The 13,286-nt window shown below is 39.3% G+C and overlaps 5 protein-coding genes across 5 annotated transcripts; 1 reads left to right on the forward strand and 4 right to left on the reverse strand.

The window, feature by feature from the left end:
* Positions 1-21: 21 nt before the first annotated feature.
* Positions 22-3,231, reverse strand: LOC112144913 (titin; the record flags this gene model as incomplete). Its single annotated transcript, XM_024269796.2, is given in 1 exon segment — positions 22-3,231. A coding segment is annotated over 1 exon segment (1,751 nt), but the record flags the coding sequence as incomplete, so codon positions are not given.
* Positions 3,232-3,872: 641 nt separating this feature from the next.
* On the reverse strand, positions 3,873-4,740 carry lg5h1orf74 (linkage group 5 C1orf74 homolog). The gene has a single exon (XM_024269799.2). The coding sequence runs from the start codon at positions 4,707-4,709 to the stop codon at positions 3,930-3,932; it is 780 nt and encodes a 259-aa protein (XP_024125567.1). The 5' UTR covers positions 4,710-4,740; the 3' UTR covers positions 3,873-3,929.
* An 84-nt stretch (positions 4,741-4,824) lies between these two features.
* On the reverse strand, positions 4,825-6,459 carry tomm6 (translocase of outer mitochondrial membrane 6 homolog (yeast)). The gene is made up of 3 exons (XM_024269801.2): positions 6,223-6,459; positions 5,053-5,175; positions 4,825-4,910 (listed from the first exon to the last, which is right to left on the reverse strand). Exons 1-2 carry the CDS (start codon positions 6,420-6,422, stop codon positions 5,079-5,081), a joined length of 297 nt encoding a protein of 98 aa, XP_024125569.1. The 5' UTR covers positions 6,423-6,459; the 3' UTR covers positions 4,825-4,910; positions 5,053-5,078.
* Positions 6,433-8,557, forward strand: LOC112144916 (ubiquinol-cytochrome-c reductase complex assembly factor 2). The gene is made up of 4 exons (XM_024269800.2): positions 6,433-6,598; positions 7,724-7,798; positions 8,208-8,274; positions 8,374-8,557. Exons 1-4 carry the CDS (start codon positions 6,461-6,463, stop codon positions 8,481-8,483), a joined length of 390 nt encoding a protein of 129 aa, XP_024125568.1. The 5' UTR covers positions 6,433-6,460; the 3' UTR covers positions 8,484-8,557.
* A 1,867-nt stretch (positions 8,558-10,424) lies between these two features.
* Positions 10,425-13,286, reverse strand: tspo (translocator protein). The gene is made up of 4 exons (XM_024271259.2): positions 12,935-13,286; positions 10,952-11,127; positions 10,744-10,882; positions 10,425-10,664 (listed from the first exon to the last, which is right to left on the reverse strand). Exons 2-4 carry the CDS (start codon positions 11,122-11,124, stop codon positions 10,491-10,493), a joined length of 486 nt encoding a protein of 161 aa, XP_024127027.1. The 5' UTR covers positions 11,125-11,127; positions 12,935-13,286; the 3' UTR covers positions 10,425-10,490.

Consider the following 13,286-nt stretch of genomic DNA (forward strand, 5'->3'; position numbering starts at 1 on the left):
TCATCATCTGACGTTTCTTCCTCATCATCAGAAATTCCTTCTTCGTTATCGGAGGTTTCGTCTTCGATATCCAACATTTCCAGGTCTAGGTCTATGGACGCTTCCTGTTCTTGGTCAATTGAAGATTCCTCCTCATCCGGGTCGGTAGATGTTTGATCCGGTATGACCGCAGGAGTGTCAGCCTTGTATTTGCGCGAACTTGCTGGAGTCAGAGCCTTTTTTAATTTTCTCCATAGAGAGATTTTTGGTTTCTCCACATTGGATGGCTCTTTCAAGTCCTTGGCCACTGACTCTTCTTCTTGGGGATCTTTTTCAGAAACCATCTCTGGTTCTGGTTCTGGTTCTGGGAGTGAAACTTCTACTTTGGGGTCAGTTTCCTCCAGAAAGGTCCATGGCAGTCCCAGAGCACTTTTGTCTGTTTTCCTCTCAGGTTTCGCGTTGAGGACAGCTCTTCGTTTGGCCAAACGAGTCCTGACAAGGACTGGTCTACAGATCCTTCGTCTTTTGGTGGGAGGAGATTCTGTTGTGTCCGTCTCCAGAGGTCTCTTGCGCTTCCTGGGAGGTTCTGCAGCCACTTGTGGTTCAGAAACCATCTCTGGTTCTGAAGCCTTGACTTGGACTGCTGCCTCCTCAGCGACATTTTCAGTGGACTCTGGGACATTTTCTGCAGGAAACGACTCCACCACTGGTGAGTCGGTTTCCTCAGTTTTTACTTGATCCAGTTCTATATGATCTAGAATCTCCTGGTCCACCAGAGGTGGGCTGACTGGTCCACACTCAGTTTCCGGTTCCTCCAGGTCAGGGCTTTTATTTGCCTTCTTGTTTTTGCGCTTCCTGCGCTTTTTGGAAGGTTCTGCAGCCACTTGTGGTTCAGCCAAAATTGTTGGTTCTGAAACTTGGACTTGGTCTGCTGACTCCTCAACAACATTTTCTGTGGGTTCTGGGACGTTTTCTTGAGGAAATGACTCCACCACTGGTGAGTCAGTTTCCTCAGTTTTCACTTGATCCAGATCTTTGTTATCTAGAGTCTCCTGATCCTCCAGAGGTGGGCTGACTGGTCCACAGTTGGTTTCTGGTTCCTCCAGGTCTGGGGTTGTCTTTGTTTTCTTGTTTTTGCGCTTCCTGCGCTTTTTGGAAGGTTCTGGAACTGCTTGCTGTTCAGAACCCAACTCTGGTTCTGAGGCTTTTGTCTCCACAGATTTTTCTTCTGGGACATCCTCAGATTTTTCTGGTTTTGGTTCAGGTTCACCCTCTGCTTGGTCAGCAGACTCCAGAGGTTGGACAGAGGTTTTCAGAGATGTGACCTGCTCAGAAAGCTCCTCCACCTGAGTCTGAAGTCTGCCCGCCAGTTTGCTCTTCAATCTCAGTCTTGTGCTGAGATCATGTCTGAGGCTGGCTTGTTCCTCCAGATCCTCCTGGACTTTCTTTGCTTTGGCCTTTACCAGCTGTTTGCATCGCTGGAGCTCCTGTTCACGTCTCTGTCGGAGTTGCTGTTCTTCTGCCACTTTTAGTTGCATGTCTTGCAGCAACTCCCAGTGCAACATGCAGTTTTCCTCAGTGGCAATCCTCCTCTGTTTCAGTTGTGATAAAAGCTCATTTCTCTCGAAGAGCTTTTGCAGGAGAAAGTCACGCTCTTCTTTCAGAGCGGACAGATTCTTTTTGACGGGAGAAGTTGTTGGTTTCTCCTCATCAGAAGGTTTCTGAGCTTTGGGAAGCTCTGAAGGTTTGGCTTCAGAAGCAACCACTTTAGCAGATTTGCTGGTTCTTGTCATGTTTCTCTTGAGGGTCCTCGGTGGGTCTCGGTGGGTCTCGGTTTTTCTCGGTGGGTGTTTACCAACGAAAGGTGTCTAAGTCAAAATTTCTGTCCAGTTCAAGAACTTTCCGATGCAACAACAATGATGTCAAATGAGATCATCTCCCAAGATATTATTTAATATGACATAGAAATGATGACGTCAAATGACGTCGAGAGGAGAGGCATCTTGGCAAACAGCCAGGAACGTACCATTACGTGAAAAAGGGGGGGGGGGCGCAGTGGTACAGTCCAGGTAAACACGCGAGGAGTCTGTTTTCAGAGCACGCGCGTGGGTAAACAGGAGTTTCTGGAAGCATTTCCGGGTAATTTGGCGACACAAACGCTGAGCGGCGACTTTGTGAAATGAGAAACAAACTTGGAGAAAGATTTAGGAACCGTCCATCCATCCATGCGGCAGCAGGAGAGAAGACATGCTGGCTGCAGCGACACGGACTTCCTGAAAACTGCAGGTAGACCACGTCCTTCCGCGACACTAACTAGTTCCTTCTAAAACACTATTCGCCTGTTTTTTTTTTATTTTTTATTTTTTTTAGAAGAAAGTAAATAAATAAATAATCAACTAATCCAGTTTTTTAAGGTTTCTTGTCCATTCTAAAGAAAAGTAAAACCTGGAGAGAGAAGCATTTAGCTTCATGCAGTTGTTCTGAATAAAACACATTTTTATGCAAAATAACACAAATTAAATTTTTAAGAGCAACTTAAAGAGCACGTTTGAGGATTTATTTATTTTTTATTTTAAATTAGGATCAGACTAAAAAAGCCAGAAAAAGACTGTAGATGTGACGTAGGACCTACAACAGTAATAAGCCACGAGCTCCTCCTCTGAGCTAGCATCTGTCTCCAGTACAGCTGGATAGCTACCATATTGCTAGCATTTTGGTTGCACCACTAATGTTAGCTTGAGGTTGTAAGGGGCTGTGAGCTACCAGGAGAGAGTGTAAACAAAGAGATGATGGGAAATGAGTGCTAGCTTACTCCATAAAACACGACTCAGAGGTGGATTTCTGATGAACTTCTGCCCTTTTGCAGAAATCATGTCCTAGTCCTAGTTTTACGGCGTACATCATCAAAGTTCATCTGAATACTTTGTTATATCTCCTTTCTTAGCAATGACAACATTCAAACATTTTCTGAAAGTCTCTTCACGAGGCTTTCACAAACTGTTGCTGTTATTTTGGTCCATTCCTCCATGCAGATCTCCTCTAGAGCAGTGATGTCTTGGGGCTCTCACTGGGAAACATAGACTTAGAAACGTGCACAGTGACGCATTTCGTTTAGGCCAAGGGTCTGAAACTCAATTCAGCCGAGGGCCGCAGGAGGGAGAGTCTGGGTGAGGCTGGGCCGCATCAGCATTTCCACAAGAAAATCGCTGATAAAACGTTCCAATGTTCTCAAATATCTTTATTTCTAACACAAAATAATGAATTAAATAAATACATATATTAAAAAAAATGAATGAAAAAAAAACAGATACATATTACTGAAGAAACCACATACTGACTGACTGACTAGAGAAAACTCTTTATTTTGATTCAGTTTGATTCGGAGCTTGTGGCGCTCTGATTTAATAGAAACAGTCCACACGTCAAAAAAACGTATTCCTCGACATCATATGTGTATTCATTTTAAGAGAGACATCCACAGACGGAGCTGGTAGCTTCTCCTACACGCGGTGCGCGACAGAAACACATTTTTTGATAAGCCGCGAGCAGCAAATTCCCCGCACGGGGCACGCGAATTTGTCACGTGAATCGCGTTCAGTGCTTCATGGCTCCTCCTCCGCCCACCTGACTGGAGGAATGAAAGAATGAGGAGGTACTGGACAGCCCACCGATGTCCCGCCTCCAGAGCCATATACCTCACTGTGATTGGTTTGTTCAGCTCTGCACACAGCAAGTGTTATTCATATCAGCCTTGCGGGCCGCACTAACAGTAATCTTTCATATGAAGACGCGGGCCGCAAATTATCCTGCGGGCCGCACATGGCCCGCGGGCCGCAAGTTTGAGACCCCTGTTTTAAAGTGTTATTTTGTAAAAAAAAAAAAAAGAGAAACAATGAAAACGAAGATCATTTTATTCATAATAATTAAAAAAAATCCAACATGTGTGAGAATTACAAACAGACTGAGGGTAAAGTAACGGTGGACTGACTAATACTTAAATCCTTCAATATGTTTTGCTCCTTGAATCTCTCTTGTAGATGAAGCTTCCAGTTTTCCATGGTGCAGCTGGTTTCCTCCTGCAGAGCGGCTGGGACGCTGAAAGAGTACAGACCGCTCCTGTGACCGTCAGCCCGCCACGCCGCCGAAGCCGTCGTCAGCGTCAGAGGGGTCATGGACAGACAGTTTTCAAAGCTCTCGGCCTGATCAAACCAGTAGACGAAAGGGTAACCTAACAGGAGGCCGAACACCGTGCACAGGTTCCACTCTTCACACCTGCTCCCAACACAGAAAGGTTTCTGAGGCTGCTGGAGCTGAAGATCACCAGCAAGAAGCTGCAGATGTTGAAACGTGGTTTTTAGCTGCGTCTGACGGTCTGCAATGAGCGGCCTCTCCAGTGAGGAGCTGACGTCAACCACAGCCACGCTGCCGTCAGAGAGCACACGCTCCAGGTGTGAACGTGCTGCACTTGTGTTAATAATAAGACAGTTTCCATTCAAATCCATTGTGAGGAGAGATTCAGAGAGAAGCTGGAGAGACTGCAGGGAACTCAAATACTGCTGCAGCTGCTCCACACCGGCGCCGTTACTGTCATATAACAGAGCTGGTTTCAGCCCCAAATCTACGGCGGTCACCTGAGCGGCAAGGTCCAGACTCTGAGAGGAGGAGAGGGATTTTCTGCCCACGCGCAGACACCGCTGAGCTGCTGCCACATAGTGCTCCGCAGCAGACATGATGAAAATCAAACAGAAAAGTCGAGACTAAAAGATTTGAATCTGCCTTTACGGGTGATCGATGCTGATTAAAAAAGAAACAAAAATGTGTTTTGGATGAAAAACAGGAAAATAGTTCAAACATTTAAGTATTTACTACAACTTTTTATGAACATTTGTTGTTCTTTTACATTTTTTTTCTTCTTTGTTGGTCCAACAGGCCTGAAAGAGCAGAAACAAGATGTCAGACACAAATACAACTCCTGACACATTAGGTTTAGTTGCTTCTGCAATAAATACATTTCCTTTTTTGTTTCGATTTTTTAGTATAAAACTCCAGGATCCATAAAGAGGGAGATCTCACCATCATTCTGACGCCGTGGAGCCGCGCTATGTCACAGGCTGAGGAGACATCAGGTCAAAATCTGAAAGGTTTCTCGCCACCCAAACACCAGCAGCAAACAAGCCTAAGTTGACAAGAAGATTCCTGAAAAAAGAATAAGAGTTAGCTTTAATTATGATCTAGTTACATTTGTTTCATGTGAAACACAGATTCAATTCAACGAAGTAAATGTTAAAAAAAAGAGTGATTTACATGGAAAAAAAAAACATTTTATGAACATTAACAAAAGCAAAATGATGCAAAGCAAAAGGTTCAGTCAAGAAGTGAACAAAGTAATCAGATGTACTACTGCTGTGAATTTGTTATATTGATATTTAAATAAAGTTTTTTTTTTAAGTATGAGATTTAAGCCGGTAAATAAACTTAGAGATTAATACAGCCAGTTTAATTAATTTGGAGGAAGAAAATGATAAAAATGTTCTTTAATTTGAAAATCAAATATGAAAAATAGAAAAAACAAACAAAAAAAAAAACAGAGTTTTCATTACTATATATAGGACAATTAAGATAGTTTTCTTTCACTTACAGACTTAATTAAATGCCTTTTCAGACGTGACATTATTGCCAAATGAAACTATTTCAACTCCATCTTTTTAAACAGATTCAGTCTTAGTCTGGTGCACAGACTAAAAAAATACACAAAGTACGAAAAAAGCAATTAAAAGGGTTTTAAAACAAATATAAAAGAAGTAAACAAGAAAATAGTAAAACAAACTTGGTCGAAAATACATTTAACACTTGATCTAAGCTATCAGTAATTCATCTTTTCCTTCTTTGTTATTTTTACATGTATTATGTAATTTTACTGTAGTATCTCTCAAGTCTCGCTATTTCAAAACATTTTAAAGCCAACACATGTATGTGCTTGTCAAAAGTTAACAGTAGTTAATTTTTAGAGATGCTACATTAGTCACAATTACACATAAAAACAAATGTATACATGTTCACATAGTCCTCTTTTTAAATATATATTTTTTAAGTATATATGAACCTTTGTTTTATGTTTCATTTGATGATGAATGTGTTAGATACAGATTACTGCAAGGACATGTTTAGAACATGCTACAGCTAGCTACACACAGCTAATGACCAATATAGAGGTTCGTTTTAGCATAAATGAAACAATCTCACCTTTTAAAATCGTTTCTGTCCGTTACAAAACGACACGTGGAGCTGATCCAGCCCATAACTCCGGTCGAAGGGCTCTTTTTCGCACCGGCTCCGCTCATCTTGCTAACATGCGGCGGCGTCAGGAATGAAGAAGGGTCAAACGGGGAGGAAGGATTTAGATGTAACACCAGTACGGAAAGCGACAGAGCCCAAAATTCCATCGCCCTCGCCGTTTGACTGTGCTGTTACGTGATTGAAGATGTCTGCGACTCGGTACAGACGGTTTCTCAAACTGTGCGAGGAATGGCCTCGAGATGAGACAAAGAAGGGTCGTGATTTGGGCACATTCCTGCGGCAGAGGGTCGCCTCCGCGTTTCGTGAGGGAGAAAACACGCAGGTAGATGTTCTGCTACGAAGCTAAGCTAAGAAGATAATTGCGAGTTAAAGTCTTCAGCTGACGACCTTGATCCGGCTACTGATGCACGTGAAATTTCTGTAGTGTATATATATATAACACAGAAACAAGCTTTAACTAACAATATATATATATATATATATATAGCCGTTTAATTATTTTAAAAATGCATCAGAAGTATTTTTGTAGGATTCAATTGCTGAGTTGGTGTTTTTGATCAAATTGTTTACTTGGTTTTCATTTGTTTAAAACACTGTAATTGCATTTTATGTTTAATATAATTTTAGTTTATTTCTTTAAATATTTGCAGCACGCTATTACTAAAATTATTTTTAAAAAATGGAGGATCAATAGTTTGATTTAACAAAAATAGCATATTATTATTTAGGTATTTTTACTTTACAATCCAACTGCAAGAATATATGTTGCAAATACTTGTTTAAACTGGGCTTATATTGTTTTTCACTTGAATAAAATGTATATGAAATGTGGGTAAAATATAATTATAACACTAAATTGTAGCCTGCTGTGGTTTACACACCCATCAATTGAAGTTAATTGAATTTACGCACCCATTATTAATATTTTATCATATTTTAATCTTAAAATATGCAACACTGATGATTAATTTCCCCTAAAAAAATATCCTCCTGTATTTTTTAAAGAATAAAAAAGTTCAGATTCCAACATAGGAATTCACTCAATTGTAATCACTAAATATTTGAAAAATATTTGTAAAAGACTTTATTTAAAAAGTAAATCCAAATAAAATTCATCATATAAACCAAAATCAACAACCTGGTGTATCTTGAGATTTGATTTTTGCCTTTTTCTGGTGTTTAAGAATTTTACCAATTAGGCTCCTTCCTTCAAGAGTCCTTGTAATTAAAAGACTAGTTTACCTTTTATTTTTTAATTTATCAAAAGTACATTTATATATCATACATGCTTGACCTAAAGAATTTAACGATCAACTAGAGTGCACTGCCCATGCAAATCCCTGCTCTCTAATTACCCCAATACCATCAGATGTTTGATAATCAGAAAAAAATCAATAACAGTTTGGACTCTCCTGTTTGGTTTTTGATGTATTTTAATTCTCTCTAGATTTCAGATCCAGACAAATGTGACCAGATGTATGAAAGTTTGGCTCGTATTAACGGCAATGTATACAGACAAAGAGTGAGTAACATCCACCTTTTTTTTTGTAGGTTAAAAATTGTTTCTCAGTCTGTTTTTTTCATGAAAACATGAAGATAAATCTGCTGCTGTGACATCTGAATTAACTGCTCCCTTCCTCTTTGTGGATGATAATAAAACTGTTTGGAGCAAAGGTCTCATTACTTTTAATGCAAGTAAACCACACGAGGTTAATGTTTAAATATACTTCAACTAAATTGGACCTATACTGAAAACAAACATGAGCTCAGCAGATGGCCGGTTAACCCTCTGGATGGCTCGTCTACCTTGGTTACCACGGTTTGACCAGCAGAGAGAAATAGCACGCATGCAAATGGGCTTCTTTGTTTATCCTGGTTCAGCATCAAAAGAAAACTTTAGAAATAAAAGCTCTGATCTCTGTCTTGTTCAGTTTCCTCGAGTGAGAGACACGAGCTTCACCGGAGTCACAGTTGAAGAGTGTCGAGTCCTCCTGTCAGGTAAGGACTCACAATCACACTTTTACTGTCTGTTCTCTTTTCTTCAATAAAGATTTTCCCACAATTTGAAAAAAAAAATGCTTTATTTTCTCGGTGCAGGAAGTATGCAACAAAGCATGGATGAAGAAAAGAAGGGCTTGTGGAAGACTCTAATGGAGAGGTTCTCCTCTAAAACTGAGGATGTTCCAGAGAAAGCTCCAGAAAAATAACTTTTTACCTCTTAAAACACCATTTTCCCCACTGTTGCTTGTATAGAAATAAAGTTTATACATATGTTTGTGAACTCGTGTTCTTTCATTAACTTTACACAGAATGTAAATCCACTGGAGACAGAGGAAGACTTGTGTCCAAATTCACTCCCCAGTTGGTGCAAGAAATAGGCAATTTACCCTTTTTTATGTTTCTTTTTTATCTCCAATTACAAACTATAGTGTTCTGGAAATGTCTTAAGTCTCTACAAAAACACTGCGTGGATGCTCACTATATTGGAAAATATAGACCACAATGCATTGTGGTATCATGTTTGGGTGAGCATGAATTGCAAAAATCCAAGGATCCCTGACTTAAGTTTTTATGAGAACTCAGTGAATTTGGACTCAACCAGAAAGTCACATGTCCTAGCATCTTTAGATTAGTGTTGTTTTATATTTGACAAAAATATCACTAAATGTCCTGTTTTCTTGTAAGTTATTGACAGTAAAGATGTCAGCATATCAACAAAATCTAATAATAGTTGAACTATATGAGTGAATTCTAATGAAAGAAAAGATGGTTAGCAGCATAGTGAGGTGAACTGATGGCCTTTATTCTTTTTACTAGTGGTGCACTGGATTTATGGTCTATAGTTTTTAAATTGTCTCCTTTCATTTGGATTATGAAGAAAAAGTTATCACTAAAAAATGCTAAAACTAATTTAGAGAAAAGCAAAACAGTCCAGCCCTCCACGTCTAATCCCTGTGGGTTTTTATGAAACATGTTGGAATTAAAAGCTAAACAGGAAAAACTGGATCAACTGTGTAGAAAATAGTCTCAAAGTAGATGTATAGCAATAACTGCAAAAATGCTAGTGTGAATGCTGTTAGTTGAATTTGGCTGCTGAAGATGCTAGTACTGATAGCTGAAGATACTGAAATTATTAGCTAAAAACGTTGAAGCTGACAGCCAGCTAAAATATTAGTTAAATGCCAAATTATCCTAAAAAACAGAACAAAGGGGCAAAATTAGCCAAAAAAGCTAGTATGTAGCTGAAATCTTAGTAAAACTCCAAAACAGCCTACAAAATGCCTAAAATGTAGCCAAAATGGCTAGCATAAAGGTAAAATATTAGCTACACTCCATATTAACCTAAAAAAATAGGTAAAAAAAACTAATTTTGTCAAAATAGCTAGTATATAGCTGAAACATTAGCTATATGGTAGCTAAATTAGCCCCAAAAAACAGTTAAAAAAAGCCTTAATCAGCCTAATTAGCTAGCATGTAGCTGAAATATTAGCACAGCTCCAAAACAGCCTAAAAACTAGTTTTAAAAAAAGCATAATTTAGCCAAAATAGCTAGCATTAAGGTAAAATATTAGCTAAACTCCAAATTAGCCCAAAAAATTAGTATAAAAAAGCCTAAATTATCCAAAATAGCTAGCATGTAGATGAAATCTTTGCAAAACGCCAGAATAGCAACAACAACAAAAAAAACCTGAACAAATGCCCAAATTCGGCAAAACAGCTAGCATGTGGCTGAAAATCTTAGCTAAACTACAAATTAGCCTAAAAAAATATAGTAAATTCCAAATAAGTAGAATTACATTTAGTAAAGGGAGATGAGTTCAAAACATAGAAATGTAAATTCAAAGAAGAAAGCGGTTGGAAAACATGTTTAAGACAATTTTTTAAAGTACATTTAAAATTGTGTAATTCTTCTAACCTTGAGAAGAAGCAACAAACACGGGCGTGTACATTATGATCATATATTAAATCCAGGTTGCTTCACCTTTGCTCCTAATGAAATTGCTCAATTCATAAAAAACTTGAGACACTAAAGGCACGATCAACTGAATAAAGAGACTTTCTGAATGATTCATTGTAAATTTGCTCCTATGATGAATCGGTAAACTTCTGAAGTCACGATGAGCACACAGCTAAACAGTGAGACTGACTAGAAGGTTTTTACAAGCAGATTTAATTGGCTCAGAAGTGGAATGGTTTAAACCACACGTGTCCTCCTACTCCTCTTTGTCCTCTGCGTTGTCTCTCCATATGCAGTAGTTGAGGGAGGTGGCGAGGCACAGCCAGGCGAGATAGGGCGCCATGAGTAGAGTGGCGGTGCTGCTGATGGGATACCAGGACGCCATGGTGGCTCCGACGGTCCCAGTGAGGAGCACGATCTCGATCAGCGCCTAAATGTGACCGAAGATGATGCATTCTAATCACACAAGTACATTTGACCTTAAACACAGTATTAAGTGTTAAACTTACCAGTTTCAGCTTGTGTGCACCAAAGAAAATCGGAGTCCAGGCCCAGTTCAGAGCAAGCTGCGCTCCATACAGTCCCAGTGGAACCAAAGCATCCTGGGTAAAACCTCCGAGCTCTTTCCAGATCAGGTAGGAGCCGTATCTGCAGAGATTTTTTCTTAAATGAGGAGATATTTTCTGAGACGGTAGAGTCGGTGTGTCCAGGGCTTACCCCATGCTTGTGTACAAACACGTCCACACCACAGGGAACGCCGCGTTTGGAGGGCGCCATGAGGGTTTCTTCAGCGTCGGGTACCAGGTTTTAACCTGTTTCCGCGTGATGAAGCCACCGTAGAGCCCTCCTAAGTGTGGCAGGGCTGTCATCCCAATCATAGGCAGCCACATGGTCTGTGATAAGAACAGATCGAGTTTCAGTTGAACCTCCACTAAGACCCGCTATTAGTGGGTCGATTGAATCAGTAGATGCTGTTCTTGTTAAGACGATCTTCAAAAGGTGAGATCTTCTTTTTCGAGAGCATAAGGGGTTATAGTTTTTAGAGAAAAACAATATCAACAATTATTATTCTGCATTATGAATATGGAAGCAGGAAACACTATAAAGTTTTATTTTGTCACTGAAACATAAAGTTTAACTGCAAAAAAATAAATATAAGCAAAATTAAAATCAAATAAAGTTTATTTAAAAAAAAAAAAAAAGCTGTTGTGCCTAAAGAGGATAAGTAAAAATGCAAAGTCCCAGTGGACGCCTTTTACAAACATTTAGATAGTTTATTTATCTTTTTATAAAAATATTTTTGACAAATTAAAACAGTCTCAGCATCAGCTGTCTTTTTTTAAAACCCTGGTCTTATTCAAGAGAAGATTGAGCCAACAAAATTAGGAAAAAAACAAGTTATAGGATTAACGCAATTTCATAAAATATCAAATACAAACATTTTAGTTATTAATCATCTACTTTAAAAATGGTCTTTTATTCATAATTATGCCATTTGATCCAAATCCACAAAAACATGTCATTTTCTAGGACAAAGTTTCTGCAGAGCGGCAGGAGTTTGAGTTGTGGGCGGGACTGTTGGCACAGACTAACCCCGCCCCCTTTCCAGACATCCATGTTTACATGCCCTCCTGTTAGCTTACAGCCCTTCACACCCCAAACCTGACATAACCGGAGCAACAAAAAACGGCGAGCAAGATCCGAGCTATCCAGCTGTGCAAGTTTTGACCCAGATTCTAGCTCAGACACATAAAAACAAAGACGTTCATGGATCTATTTGTCTACGAGTGGATGCATCAGAATGTAGTTTCCATGGAGTTTGTCACACCTACAAGCTTTTCCCAACAGAATTTGTTCTTCTGCTCTTGATTCACAACAATTTGAATTAATGAATACTCAGAAATCCAATTTTAAGCTTAATTTTCTTCATATATGTCCTCCATCGTGAGAAAAATACCAAAAGAACATGTTAAAAATACCAAAAAATGCAACTTCAGAAAAAGGAGTGACACCAAAGGAGCGACAAAAAAACTCTTCAGTCACTCAAATAGCTAACTAAACCCCTCTTGTATGGAGCAGTTGTCCATATTTTCAATCCTAATTGGTTTATCAGATGTGTTACGTGAGCTGCAGATGTGTGTCAGCTGGATGCAGAAAAGCATTAGGTCAAAAGGTCACTATTTGTTCAATTTAAGGTACAAAATTATAATTTAAAAAATCTTCTTCTTTTAATCTAATAAAAATACATTCAATTACAGTTTTAATGAATATTTTCAGCTCACAAAAGTTTATGGAAAAAGTACTATTCTAAACAGCAGGACATTACCCACAATCCTTATCACCAATAAAACCACGTGATATCAGACAATATTGTTTTTGGCTGGTTATACTAACTTTTTAAGCAACATATGACATGATATTTTTTTAAGTCGTGTATTCCGTACTGAAAAGGTTTGATGGGAATTTTTTTTTAATTTGACACAACCTTCTGGAACAATAAAGTTGGGTCATTTTGAATAACAACGCACACGTCAATAATGGGTCTAATTTATAATTATATTATTTGCTATTCTTGATATTCTACAAGGGATAAGTTTTCAAAGCCTCACAAGACTGGAGGCCTTCTCCAAAGTTTGATGATAGCAGCTACATCGGTCATCGTGACGGTCACGTGACAACAATAAGTTGGACGGAACTCACCCCGGTTCGGCGGTCGGTGCTTTTTACGGTGAATAACGAAAGCTTTCGGTGGGTTTAAGGAGAAGTCTAAACACAGGCGACGGGCTCCGGTTGCATGCTGGTCTGTTGTGATACTAGGGGCAGGGCAGTCTTATCGGAGTGGTCACTCCTTTGGCACGCCAGCCGTAGACGTGACGTAGCGGCGAGGTCCACACTGATTGGTCACCAGGACAAACGGAATCAACCGACGGTTAATTGTGCAATCAGAAAACATGAAAAAAACTTGATTTAGGATTTAAGAAAGTCGCTTCCTGTTCGTCCTGCTCCGTTGATTTGAGCCGTACGGAAGCCGGGAACGTGACAAAAACAGCGC

This window comes from Oryzias melastigma, linkage group LG5 (assembly GCF_002922805.2).
Source record: "Oryzias melastigma strain HK-1 linkage group LG5, ASM292280v2, whole genome shotgun sequence".
In the NCBI taxonomy this organism is placed as follows: domain Eukaryota; kingdom Metazoa; phylum Chordata; class Actinopteri; order Beloniformes; family Adrianichthyidae; genus Oryzias; species Oryzias melastigma.

Coding starts and splice junctions, on each gene's coding strand:
- lg5h1orf74 (XM_024269799.2), bottom strand. CDS start 4,709: ATGTCTGCTGCGGAGCACTATGTGGCAGCAGCTCAGCGGTGTCTGCGC.
- tomm6 (XM_024269801.2), bottom strand. CDS start 6,422: ATGGAATTTTGGGCTCTGTCGCTTTCCGTACTGGTGTTACATCTAAAT. Junction 5,176..6,222: donor GACAGAAACGATTTTAAAAG/GTGAGATTGTTT, acceptor TTCTTTTTTCAG/GAATCTTCTTGTCAACTTAG.
- LOC112144916 (XM_024269800.2), top strand. CDS start 6,461: ATGTCTGCGACTCGGTACAGACGGTTTCTCAAACTGTGCGAGGAATGG. Junction 6,599..7,723: donor GTGAGGGAGAAAACACGCAG/GTAGATGTTCTG, acceptor AATTCTCTCTAG/ATTTCAGATCCAGACAAATG. Junction 8,275..8,373: donor GTGTCGAGTCCTCCTGTCAG/GTAAGGACTCAC, acceptor TTCTCGGTGCAG/GAAGTATGCAACAAAGCATG.
- tspo (XM_024271259.2), bottom strand. CDS start 11,124: ATGTGGCTGCCTATGATTGGGATGACAGCCCTGCCACACTTAGGAGGG. Junction 10,883..10,951: donor TGTTTGTACACAAGCATGGG/GTAAGCCCTGGA, acceptor AAATCTCTGCAG/ATACGGCTCCTACCTGATCT. Junction 10,665..10,743: donor GTGCACACAAGCTGAAACTG/GTAAGTTTAACA, acceptor GGTCACATTTAG/GCGCTGATCGAGATCGTGCT.